General features: G+C 47.9%; 1 protein-coding gene across 5 annotated transcripts in view; it reads right to left on the bottom strand.

The window, feature by feature from the left end:
* The window catches only part of THRB (thyroid hormone receptor beta), a 438,776-nt gene that overhangs the window by 115,374 nt on the left and 310,305 nt on the right, over window positions 1-13,097 (bottom strand). For 2 of the 5 annotated variants that reach the window (XM_069212034.1, XM_069212035.1), the window contains exon 3: window positions 12,581-12,710. The exons of the other annotated variants lie outside the window; for them this stretch is intronic. In XM_069212034.1, coding sequence (XP_069068135.1) covers window positions 12,581-12,710 — 130 coding nt within the window. The remainder of the gene's footprint in view (window positions 1-12,580; window positions 12,711-13,097) is intronic. 5 annotated transcript variants of the gene reach the window in all.

The following is a 13,097-nucleotide window of genomic DNA, read 5'->3' as shown; positions in this document are numbered from 1 at the left end:
ACGTGAGGGGTCTGGGGCGCAATGTGCTTTAAATGTTGTACCGGGGGCCAGCTGTGCTACGGCACTACCGATCTGGTAATACTTGTAGTACGGAACAGGCAATGCCAGGGGGTACTGAACTGGCAATGCTGGCACTACTCATCTGGTAATACTTATAATACTGAACTGGCAATGCAGGGGGTACTGAACAGGCAATGCCGGGGGTACTGAACAGGCAATGCCGGGGATACTGAACTGATAATGCTGGCAGTACTGAACTGCCAATGCCGGGGTACTGAACTGGCAATGCTGGGGGTACTGAACTGGCAATGCTGGCGGTAATGAACTGGCAATGCAGGGGGTACTGAACAGGCAATGCCGGGGGTACTGAACAGGCAATGCCGGGGATACTGAACTGATAATGCTGGCAGTAATGAACTGCCAATGCCGGGGTACTGAACTGGCAATGCTGGGGGTACTGAACTGGCAATGCTGGCAGTAATGAACTGGCAATGCTAGGGTACAGAACTGGCAATGCTGGCAGTAATGAACTGGCAATGCTGGGGGTACTGAACTGGCAATGCTGGGGGTACTGAACTGGCAATGCTGGCAATATTGAACTGGCAATGCTGGGGGTACTGAACTGATAATGCTGGCAGTAATGAACTGGCAATGCTGGGGATACTGAACTGGCAATGCTGGGGATACTGAATTGGCAATGGTGGCAGTAGTGAACTGGCAATGCCGTGGGTACTGAAATGGCAATGCTGGCAGTAGTGAACTGGCACTGCTGTGGGAACTGAACTGGCAATACTGGCAGTAATGGACTGGCAATGCTGGGGGTACTGAACTGGCAATGCCGGGGGTACTGAACTGGCAATGCTGGTTCTACTGATCTGGTAATACTTGTAGTACGGAACAGTCAATGCTGGGGGTGCTGAACTGGCAATGCTGGCAGTAATGAACAGGCAATGCCAGGAGAACTGAACTAGCAATGCTTGAGGTACTGAACTGGCAATGCTGGGGTACTGAACTGGCAATGCCGGGGGTACTGAACTGGCAATGCTGGGGGTACTGAACTAACAATGCTGGCACTAATGAACTGGCAATGCTGGCACTAATGAACTGGCAATGCTGGCAGTAATGAATTGGCAACACTGGGGGCACTGAACTGTCAATGCTGGCAGTAATGAACTGGCAGTGCTGGGGACACTGAACTGGCACTGCAGGCACTAATGAACTGGCAATACCGGGGGCACTGAACTAGCAATGCTGGCAGTAATGAACTGGCAGCGCTGGGGGCACTGAACTGGCAATGCTGGCAGTAATAAACTGGCAATGCTGGGGATACTGAACTGGCATTGCTGGCAGTAATGAACTGGCACTGCTGGGGGCACTGAACTGGCAATGTAGGCAGTAATGAACTGGCAGTGCTGGGGGCACTGAAATGGCAATGCTGGCAGTAATGAACTGGCAATGCCCGGGGGTACTGAACTGGCAATGCCGTGGGTACTGAAATGGCAATGCTGGCAGTAGTGAACTGGCACTGCTGTGGGAACTGAACTGGCAATACTGGCAGTAATGGACTGGCAATGCTGGGGGTACTGAACTGGCAATGCCGGGGTACTGAACTGGCAATGCTGGTACTACTGATCTGGTAATACTTGTAGTACGGAACAGTCAATGCTGGGGGTGCTGAACTGGCAATGCTGGCAGTAATGAACTGGCAATGCCGGGAGAACTGAACTAGCAATGCTTGAGGTACTGAACTGGCAATGCTGGGGTACTGAACTGGCAATGCCGGGGGTACTGAACTGGCAATGCTGGGGGTACTGAACTAGCAATGCTGGCACTAATGAACTGGCAATGCTGGCACTAATGAACTGGCAATGCTGGCAGTAATGAATTGGCAACACTGGGGGCACTGAACTGTCAATGCTGGCAGTAATGAACTGGCAGTGCCGGGGGCACTGAACTGGCACTGCAGGCACTAATGAACTGGCAAAACCGGGGCACTGAACTAGCAATGCTGGCAGTAATGAACTGACAGTGCTGGGGGCACTGAACTGGCAATGCAGGCAGTAATGAACTGGCAGTGCTGAGGGCACTGAACTGGCAATGCTGGCAGTAATAAACTGGCAATGCTGGGGATACTGAACTGGCAATGTAGGCAGTAATTAACTGGCAGTGCTGGGGGCACTGAAATGGCAATGCTGGCAGTAATGAACTGGCAATGCCCGGGGGTACTGAACTGGCAATGCTGGGGGTACTGAACTGGCAATGCTGGCAGTAATGAATTGGCAATACCCGGGGGTACTGAGCTGGCAGTGCCGGGGGTGCTGAACTGGCAATGCTGGGGGTACTGAACTGGCAATGCTGGCAGTAATGAATTGGCAATGCCCGGGGGTACTGAGCTGGCAATGCTGCTTCAGATGCTAAAGTCCATGTGCATTCATATATGGGTTTGCAGTTGTAGATATGGCAAAGGGGCTTTACACCCCGTGGCAGTCATGGCAACTGGCATGCCAGAGAGGCCCCCATGCTACCAATCGCGGCATGGGAATTATATGTTGTGGGCAATGAGAAACCTGACAAGACAATGATTACTTTACATACCAGGGAAGGGTGGAAACTAGCATTGTGGCACAATGTGTAACACACTGGGTAGACGTTCTGTCTGAGCCTGTAAGGTTCTTTACCTGTGGGTGGTCGGTAATCAACACCACTCCCGCCACACTTCTGAACATAGTATTACCATGAGCTGGCGCTGTCATGTGAACATCCTTGGAGCATACAGTAGGACAGTGGCACATCTGGGCAGCACCCCTGGCAGGATGTAACACCGGGCACCGTATTATTAGCAGAGCCTAGAAAAATACAGCAACACCCAAATGTGGTGGCCACACCTTGGAATATCTGGGCCACAGTCATACTTGTACAGAAAGTAGCCTATCATGATGACAGCACTTGGGCATTTAATAACACACCTTCTTAAAGGCACAGAAAGCTTCATGGGCTACTGGCTGACACCAGAAAGCATTCTCTCCTGAAAGTGTTCAGAAGTGGTGTTATTGTTCTTTCAGTGGACTTTCCACTGGGATCAGACAGGAGCTACATCTCCTGTGGCACACAAAGGGCCTGATTTAGAGGTTGGTGGATGGGGTTGCTCTGTCACAAACGCAACAGATATCATGGCTGACACATTACAATCTTATTATATCCTATGGTGATTGTGAAGTCGTGGACGGGATATGTCACGTTGTGACGGAGTAACCCGTCCACCAAACGCTACATAGTGACAACTTGCATCAAGAGATTTGTATCAGTCGCGCCACTTTCTGGTTGCCACGTAGTCGACGTGCAACCACATGAAGATATCACTTCTGGTTATCAGGACAAATCCTGCTGGATTAAAACCTTTGTTAGTTCTTTTCAGAGATCATTTAATCTGTACCTTTAGGTTTATATTTTAGCGATGTACTTGAACAAAGACATTGATTCACTATATTTTTTCTCCAAAATGTTGTTGGTAGGTGGGGCAGCGAGTGTTTGGAAATTGCCTGTCCTGTCTCCAAATCTCTGGAAAACGTCAGGCCTGCTCACTACTTTTCTTTGCAGTTCAAGGTTGGTCAGAACCCTGGAGACTTATGAAGACGAGTGGGACACAGGATTGGGGTTTGGAATAAATGGGCACAAGGATGCGGTGACGGTATATGTGCTGGTGGCACAGGGCATGTGGCATTGGTGGCACTGGGGCATACAACACTGGTGTATATGTTGGTGGCACTAGGGTACGTGGCACTGGTGTATCTGTTGGTGGAATTGGGGATGTATTTATGGTGCAGGTGTTGGTGGCATTGGGGAACACAGAATTGGTGTATGTATGGGTATGTGGTGCTGGTGGCACTGGGGTAACGTGGCACTGGTGCAGGTGGCACTGGGGTATGTGGTAACGGTACAGGTTCTGGTGTTATTGGGGCAGGCTGCAGTGATGTATGTGTTGGTTGTACTGGGTATGTGACACTGGTGCAGGTGGTGGTGGCACTGGGGTACGTGGCACTGGTGCAGATGCTGGTGGCAGCAGGGTACACAGCACTGGTGCATGTGGTAGTGGCACTAGGGTATGTGGCACTGGTGAAGGTGCTAGTGGAACTAGGGTATGTGGCACTGGTGCAGGTGCTGGTGGCACTGGGGTATGTGGTAACGGTGCAGGTGCTTGTGGCATTAGAGCATTCTGTACTGTTGTAAGTGTTGGTGGCATTTGGGTATCTGGAACCGGTGCAGATTTTGGTGGCATTGTGGCCTGTACAACTGGTCTCTGTGTTGACTTGCATTGGTGCATGTGTTGGTGGCTGGTTGTATGCTATATTGTGGTATGTGTTGGTGCCACTGGGACATGCAGCACTGGTGTATGTTTGTGGCATTGGTTTATTTGGCATTGGTGCATGTGTTGGATGCACTGGGTATGCAGTTATGGTAAAGGTGGCATTGGGGCATGCAGGATTGGTGAATGTGTTGGTGGCACTGGGTATGTAGTTATGGTGAAGGTGCTGCTGGCTTTGGGGCATACTGCAGTGCTGTGTGTGTTGGTGGCATTAGAGTATCTGGTACTGGTGCATGTACAACTGGTCTCTGTGTTGGCTTGCACTGGGGTTTGTGGCATTGTATACATGATGGTGGGATTGGTGCATGTGCCAGTAGTAGCCCTGGAACATGTAGCATTGGTGCATGTGTTTGTGGATCTGGGCATTTGGTAACTGTACAGATGTAGGTGGCACTGGGGTACGTGGCACTGGTGCAGATGCTGTTGGCACTGGTTATGTGGTAATAATGGGACTGGGGATAAGGTAATGATGTAGGTGCTGGTGGCACTGGGTATGTGCTAGTGGTGTAGATGGTAGCAGCACTGGGTATGTGGTAAATGTGCAGGTCACGGTGGCACTGGGTATGTGGTAGTGATGCAGGTGCTAGTGGCACTGGTTATGTGGTAATGGTGGCCCTGGGGATATGGTAATGGTGCAGGTGCTGGTGGCACTGGGTATGTGGTAGTGATGCAGGTGCTAGTGGCACTGGTTATGTGGTAGTGTTGTAGGTGCTGGCGGCACGGGGTACATGGTAGTGATGTAGGTGGTAGCAGCTCTGGGCATGTGGTAATGGTGCAGGTCCTGGTGGCACTGGGTATGTGGTAGTGATGCAGGTGCTAGTGGCACTGGTTATGTGGTAGTGATGTAGGTGCTGGTGGCATTGGTTATGCGGTAGTGATGTAGGTGCTGGTGGCATTGGATATGTGATAGTGATGTAGGTGCAAGTGGCACTGGGTATGTGGTAATGGTGATGGTGGCATGAGATATGTGGTAGAGATGTAGGTGCTCATGGCACTGGGTATGTGGTAATGGTGTTGGTGGCACTGGTTAAGTGGTAATGGTACCGGTGGCACAGGTTATGTGGTAGTGATGTAGGTGCTAATGGCACTGGGTATGTGGTATGATGTAGGTGCTGGTGACACTGGGTATATGGTAGTCATTTAGGTGCTGGTGGCACTGGGTATGTGGTAATGGTGCTGGTGGCACTGCGACACGCAGCGTTGGTGCGTGTATTGGTAACTAAACATCGGTCCCATTAGCACCAGGAAAGGCTTGATGGGCAGACATCCACAGACTCTAAGCTAGCGGCTGGAAGGCTGAAGAGAGATGTGGTAAACAGGCCCGCAGGACCAGCTCCCACAGTGAGGCAGGGTCATGGTGCACAGTTCCAGCACAGAGGTGCCGCACCAGAAGTCTGTTGTCTGAACTTCCACCAACCGGTGAGAATATTACACTCTGCCTCACTTTCACTTGCCCATAGTCCCTGCATCTACGGAAGCGGAAGTGGAGGATTCTCCTTCACTCACATTGCAGCAAAAGCCAGGAACAGCCTCCCCATGCACCTCCAGACCATCATCTCACTTCCGGAATTCCAAATGGCCTCAAGACTTGGCTGAATAATCCTCCGGGACATACAAGCGCCTGGATACCATATTGGGTGATTAGCCACGCTTTATAAATCCTGATTGATTGATGGACTGGTGCGTGGCAGCTCCCGCACACTGTGACACGGCACGTGACTTCCTCAAGTTTGGAATCTAAACAGGAACACTACCCACTGGGCACCTCTATGACACTCATCTTGTAAAACAGGACAGCAGCCCCTGAAGTGACAGCTCTGCCTGGATATTACTAAACAAAAGTGGTGAGAATGTATTGCAAGGACATCGGGGTGGAGGTAAAGAAAGGGACAATCCCAAAACAGAACGCTTTCCCCCTCGGTCCTCCATCCCTGGGACATTAGTACATCCACCAAACTAAATTGTCTATCCCTTTGGGTTAAAACATCTCACTAGGGACAGAGATGCATGCAGAGGCTCTGTCAGTAGCTAAGCTCTATGCTTAGTCATCAAACAACCAAAATCTGGGTTACAACGTAAATCATTCGATAATCCCAAAACCACCAATGAAAAGAGAGTAAAAACACCACCAACTGTCCACGTGCAGCATCCAACAGTGAAAGGCAGGATGTGAAATTGTTTTTGAGATTCTTAAGAGTCTGGCATGAGGGAAAAAGTATCAAAGTCTCAGGAGACACAGAGTGGTGCAGTCTGTGGGGGTTAATGTCCCCAAGCAAGGGTACCATGGGTTGTTGACATCTTCTCTGCCTGCCTTCCACCCTTTCCTCTTATTGCCTTCACCATGTACGAGGTATACAAGAAGGCACAGGACCTGCATATTATGCCACGATGGAGAAACAAAAGGTTAAAAGCAGTGGTTCCCAACCTTTTGACTTCTGTGGAGCCCCGCTTCATCAATACTGGAGCCCGAGGCAGCCACTGAATCATGAATGAAATCCGGGGACCCCCACTGGGTCACTACTGAAAGCTGGGGACCTAATCTGTTAATATTACTTAATTTTCTAAGCACTCGTGGACCACCTGAGGGGGCTTTGTGGTCCCCGGACCACAGGTCGGGAACCACTGGTTTAAAGTACTAAAGATGGTGTCACTGGAGGCAGAAAGGGCCTGGTCCTCAGAGAAGTTTATGTAGGAGTGGTGAAATAAAGCAAAACAGTTCTTCTGTGTCAACAGGTCTGGCCTAGGAAAGCCCGAAATAAGTTCCATTTATTTTCACAAACATATACAACAGGGATTAAAAGTGGCATTAAAAGCATAAAACTGATGAAAAATAAAAGCCTGGTGTCTACAGGTGGCACACATAAGTTTGACCCCCAAAAAAAAGAAAATAACGACCTATCAAAAAACATAAAGAAGCCAATGAAATTAAAACAAAATCAAAAGGAGTGATTGACCTACCCTATCTGCCCTGGCACTGGACTACTTTCTTTGCGCATGTGCACATGGGAAATGCCGTCACTCACAGTGAAGAGAACCAATGGCTGAAGTGGACTGACTCATTGCCTCGTGCTCTACGCTGTGGTGGACATAAGCAAAATGCAAATGCCACTCTAATAAACCAGTGGACGAAGAGATCTGACCGAAACCCTCTACAGGCATATTATATATTTTTACTTCATATATATATTTTTTAATGAGGCTGACAAGTAGGCTAAAATACAAGGGGGTGCCAGATCTCAAAGATCTGGGGCCATACTATATAGGCGCCCTGGGGGTGTAATGGGCGTTTGTGCCCACTGAGTGCCCCGGGGGCACTTTGGTATTACAGAAGGGGCCGCAAACGCTTGTGTGTACCCTTCTGTAATCTAGATAGCGCTTGCACACATATTGCACCAGCGATATCACTGCAGTGTGTTCCCTTATTTACAAGGGAGCGTGGTCCCATGCAAATGAGAGAATCACTTTGCCTTTGCGCTCACGCTGTATTACCGACATGGGCGTAGAGGCAAACATGCCTTTAGAAGGCGTACTGAAAGTTTTCCACAAAAATGTGGCACATTTGATCCCAGATTCTCAAAGGTTTAGCATTAGTTTAGCGTTACAAAACTAAAGCTAAACTAATGCTAAACTGTTTTGGAGATTCACAAACCAACGCAAATTGGTATTTGCTTTGGCTTGTGTGACAAAGTAACACAAAGCAGTGCAATGCACTGCTTTGCGTTACTTTGTGTCAAGGCGGCGTTGCATTGGTGGTCCATGGGCATACCCATGCTACAACCCATGCTTTTTTATGCTAAACCCTATACTCAAACATCAGTATAAAGAATTTAGCACCAAAAATTAACACCGCTGAAAAGCAGGCGTTAAACAGAGAAATGTTTACATGTGTGCTGCACTTTACAGCAACCATACAAATCAGGAAACACATTTCCACTGGTTTAGACATGGTATTTTGTACAGGAAGTTTAATCTTCCTGTACAAAACCTATGCTAGACTCACGCACACACCCTAGCACTATGGCGTGTGCATGGCAGCTGAAATCTGCACCGGTGCTAGGGAGAGGGGAGGAGAGAGCCATTTTTATGTGAATATGCCGCTCTGTTGCTCCCTCCCTGTCACGCAGCGCAGCAACATTGGGTGAAGTGCTGCGTTGCCTGTCACCTACCAGAACCTCGGCATCAGGGCACCTTCTAAAGGCAGAAAAGGGGTCCTGTGGACCCTTCAAACATCCCCTCGCAAGTGAGTGCAGTTACTCACTGCACCCGCCTGCAAGGGCATCTCTAAAAGCCCTTAAAGGTGCAGGCGGGTGCCATCTGCACAGAGAAATGCAGAGCAGCTTTTAAACAGCTGCTCCATATTTCTCTTAAATGTGCTGCCCGTAGGGCGTCACGAGGTTACAGGTGCCCTGGGGACACAGGGGCAGCGCATTCAATAGAATATGGCGCACTCTTGTTGTTTGCGCCGGGCACACCTCTGAAAAGGTGCGCATGGCGCAAACAAGGAGATTGTGCCATATTATGTAATATGGCCCCAGGACGGCAGACCAGCTTGGTCATTTAAATGGGCTCATTCTAGATTGGTTTTGGGTACCATGCACACTCTGTCAAGCCTACCCAGGTGCCATGCTGGGCTTAAATTCTGCATCGCACTAAAATTCATATCACCCAAGGCATTTATGTGTTGTTCTTAAATAACTGTGAAAAATTACTTTCTGAAGAACTTAAGATGTTTGTGCTTGAGTACGTTTTGGAAGAAAAGCAAGTGAAAATGATTCAGTACTGTTGCTGCCCAGGGCACAGACTCTAGGAATTGGCAGTGAATGTACATAATAACTCTTATGTGAACAGAGAAGCTGACCCTTGGGAAGCAAAACTTCCATACAGATCATGGCTTCCTGAAATGAGGAGAGTTTTTCCCATCACTTGATAGGACCATTGATTTGGAACTCAGCCAATAGGTTAGTTCATCACAACGTTGACGGGTATCACGTCCGCTGAAATCTAAATCCCATAGGAAATGATGATACTTAGAATCTGACGGACGGGGTATCTGTCACCGTTGTGGTGGAGTAACTCATCCACCAAGTTTTAAATCAGGCCCTATGTCTTTCACTCGAATGAACTCATCAAATCTTTCAAAATCAATTTCAGGAACACTTAAACTCGCTGGAAAGGCTGAATTTACTGAGAACCAAGCTGTCTGATATCCAGGATTATATGATTTTTAAAGGCATCCTGCACAGATGTCTCCCTTAAAAACATTCCTGTTACGGACTTTTGGGATTGATAGAATCCTTCTTTACGAAGCTAAGATGCTGCAAAATCCAGCCTGTGTCATGCCTGATGGATCTATAAAGATCTTTAAGAACCCGGGGATCGTCTGCTGGTCTCCATCATATGTTTGTGCGCCTCAGAGATGAGGGTACCATGGTTACCTATTGATTCTATACATACATCAGTTTCCTAGGAGACAAGATATGCCTTTCGATTTGCACAGGCAGGGAGATGGCCCCTTCCTTTCAACTTATTGAGAATGTTTTATCTTTGTGGTGCAAATATTTCCAATATGGGTAGATACACAGGACAAGGTTGTGAATAAAGAGACACAAGCAAGGGGGTTCACAGCTAAAACATGTAACAAGATGAGCAATAAGTGATTGCAGCACACCTCTCTAATCTGCTTCGCACCGGCCCTTAATGGATCTGTGGTCACACCAACGTAGTCTTCATCTTCTTCCTTGCCCTGGGTCTTACTGTATCTGAAATAGCACCAAATAGGTCTCTGTAGGCTTCTGCCCACCTTTACCCATCCCTACTTTATCTGTAGTCCCACAACATGGTATTCATCACCTTCTTCTTCTCCATGGTCCTTTCTGTGTCTGTACTCGTACTAAAAGCGCTTTATAGTCTTTCTTGCCCTCATCCTTACCGTGCCTGTACTTATAGCAAAGGAGTCCTCATCTTCTTCCTCGCCCTGATCCTTACTGGACCTGTACTCAAACAAAAGTAATCTTCTTCCTCACTCTGGTCCTTGCAGGACCTGTACTTACAGCAAAGGGTTCGTCATCTCCTTCCTCATCCTGAGCCTTACCGGACTGGTACTCGCATCGAGTGTACTCGCACAAAATTAATCTTCTTCCTCACTCTGGTCCATACAAAATCTCTACTTGCACCAAAGTGGTTTTCATTTTATTTCTTGCCCTGATCCTCACCTGACCTGCACTCCCATCAAGTGTACTCACACAAAAGTAATCTTCTTCCTTGCTCTGGTCCTTACAGGATCTGTAGTCACAGCAGAGGGGTCTTCATCTTCTTCCTCACCCTGATCCTTACTGGACCTGTACTTGCATCAAGTGTACTCGCACAAAATGAATCTTCTTTCTCGCTCTGGTCCTTACAGGATCTGTACTCACAGCAGAGGAGTCTTCATCTTCTTCCTCGCCTTGATCCTTACCAGACCTGTACTTTCATCAAGTGTATTTGCACAAAAGTAATAATCGTTCTCGCTCTGGTCCTTACAGTATCTGTACTCACTGCAGAGGGGTCTTCATCTTCTTCCTCGCCCTGATCCTTACTGGACCTGTACTCGCATCAATTGTACTCGCACAAAAGTAATAATCTTCCTCGCTCTGGTCCTTACAGGATGTGTACTCACAGCAGAGGAGTCTTCATCTTCTTCCTCGCCTTGATCCTTACTAGACCTGAACTCACATCAAGTGTACGCACACAAAAGTAATAATCTTTCTCGCTCTCGTCCTTACAGTATCTGTACTCACAGCAGAGGGGTCTTGATCTTCTTCCTTGCCCTGATCCTTAGTGGACCTGTACTCGCATCAAGTGTACTTGCACACAAGTAATAATCTTCCTCACTCTGGTCCTTACAGGATCTGTACTCACAGCAGAGGAGTCTTCATCTTCTTCCTCGCCTTGATCCTTACCAGACCTGTACTCGCATCAAGTGTACGCGCACAAAAATAATAATCTTTCTCACTCTCGTCCTTACAGTATCTGTACTCACAGCAGAGGGGTCTTGATCTTCTTCCTCGCCCTGATCCTTACTAGACCAGTACTCGTATCAAGTGTACTCGCACAAAAGTAATATTCTTGCTCGCTCTGGTCCTGACAGCAAAGAGGTCTTCATAATCTTCCTCATCCTGATCCTTACTGGACTGGTACTCACATCAACTGTACTCGCACATAAGTAATCTTATTCCTCGCTCTGGTCCTACAGGATGTGTACTTGCACCAAAGTGGCCTTCAGCTTCTTTCTCCCTCCAGCCCTTATGTGATCCGTACTCACACCACAGTGGTTTGAACCTTCTCCCTCGCCCCAGCCCTTACTGAGTCTACACTCTCTCCAAAGTGGTCTTCACATGCTTTGGAGAGCCAGGCACAAACTCCCGACAAAGTGAATAACACCAGATTTCTGGTATTTAATGGCATCAGGCCTACAATCCAGAGAGAGATCCCTGTGCCACTACCCAGCACACATTCTTGCCCTTGAAGAATATGACCAGGACTCCAACTGGCAGTGCTCCCATGCACACAACACAGGCCACAGAAATGTGGTCTCCCACCCACTTGCATTTGGTGGAGGTGGCTCCTTTATTCCCAATCTTGCTGGTCAACAGTTACAAACAGACCTGAAGGCATACTTCCAGAGATCCCTTTTTTGTGTTAAGGTGAGTTACAGAACCGAATTGTCCCACTGACACAAGGATGCTGATCTCCCCAGAAAAGTGTCCACTGCTCAATGAAGCATCACTTCCTCCGTAGAGAGGAAAGATGCAGGAAACAAAATCAACAACTATTTAAATAAGCCAAATGAATTAATGAGATGTGATAGAAAGTAGGCAAGTACGCTTGTTTTATCATTGTCTTTCTTTCTGTAAATAAATATAATAGGAGACTGAAGAACATTAGGCTTGTAGAGCCCTGAAGTCCCCTTGGACCATTCTCTTTGTAGTCAAGGGCCCTATAATTTATTTTGGCCAACACGGTGACATCTGTTCACCTACACCATGTGCTTCTGTCTTTCCCCAAAATGGATACTACTGAGATAAGCTCCATCCCTGTGGTCTAGCACCATCCAGGGTACCAAATGTACCTTCTCATGCAACTCCAATGAGTAAAGGTTGAGTCACTAACCATGGCTGCACATGATGGGAAGATTGATGCAGCCTGCCTCTTAATGAATATGCGTAAGCCGGATCTTACCTGATTGGATGGTGTTATCGGTAAGTAGCTGTTCAGGTAGAGCCACACCCGTCTTCAGCCTCTTCCTGCCGCAGCCTGGGATATGACTGCGAGAACAGGAGTCCAGTCCTGCTGGCCGCAAGTCACTACTCTATGGAGAATTAAACAAATCCACATCACAAAAAGAAACCCCTTTCTATGTACACAGGAGACAGAGGGGCAATTTACCGTCACAGATGTATGGGAACGCTTGAGTAGTCGAAGGGGCACATGTGACGTCAAGAAAGCAAAGGGCATTAACACTGTCGCCACCACCACCACCAGAAATTGCCACCACTTTTGCACAGTGTAGTAATGAATAAATACCCTTAATGAATGAGCAGTTATGGAACACTAAACAGTAATGATTAGGGAACTGGATTCTTAAATTGCTTCCCTTATTGACACATTGTTCAGAAGAAGAGTCTACACGATGATGCAAAACCTACTTTACAAACAATCACGGTTTCACCATTGTTAGAGCTCATCAAAGCAAACC

The sequence above is a fragment of the Pleurodeles waltl genome, chromosome 10 (assembly GCF_031143425.1).
Source record: "Pleurodeles waltl isolate 20211129_DDA chromosome 10, aPleWal1.hap1.20221129, whole genome shotgun sequence".
NCBI classification, from domain to species: domain Eukaryota; kingdom Metazoa; phylum Chordata; class Amphibia; order Caudata; family Salamandridae; genus Pleurodeles; species Pleurodeles waltl.
Note: the sequence above shows the minus strand (reverse complement) of the source record. Positions and strands in the feature narration are given on the sequence as shown.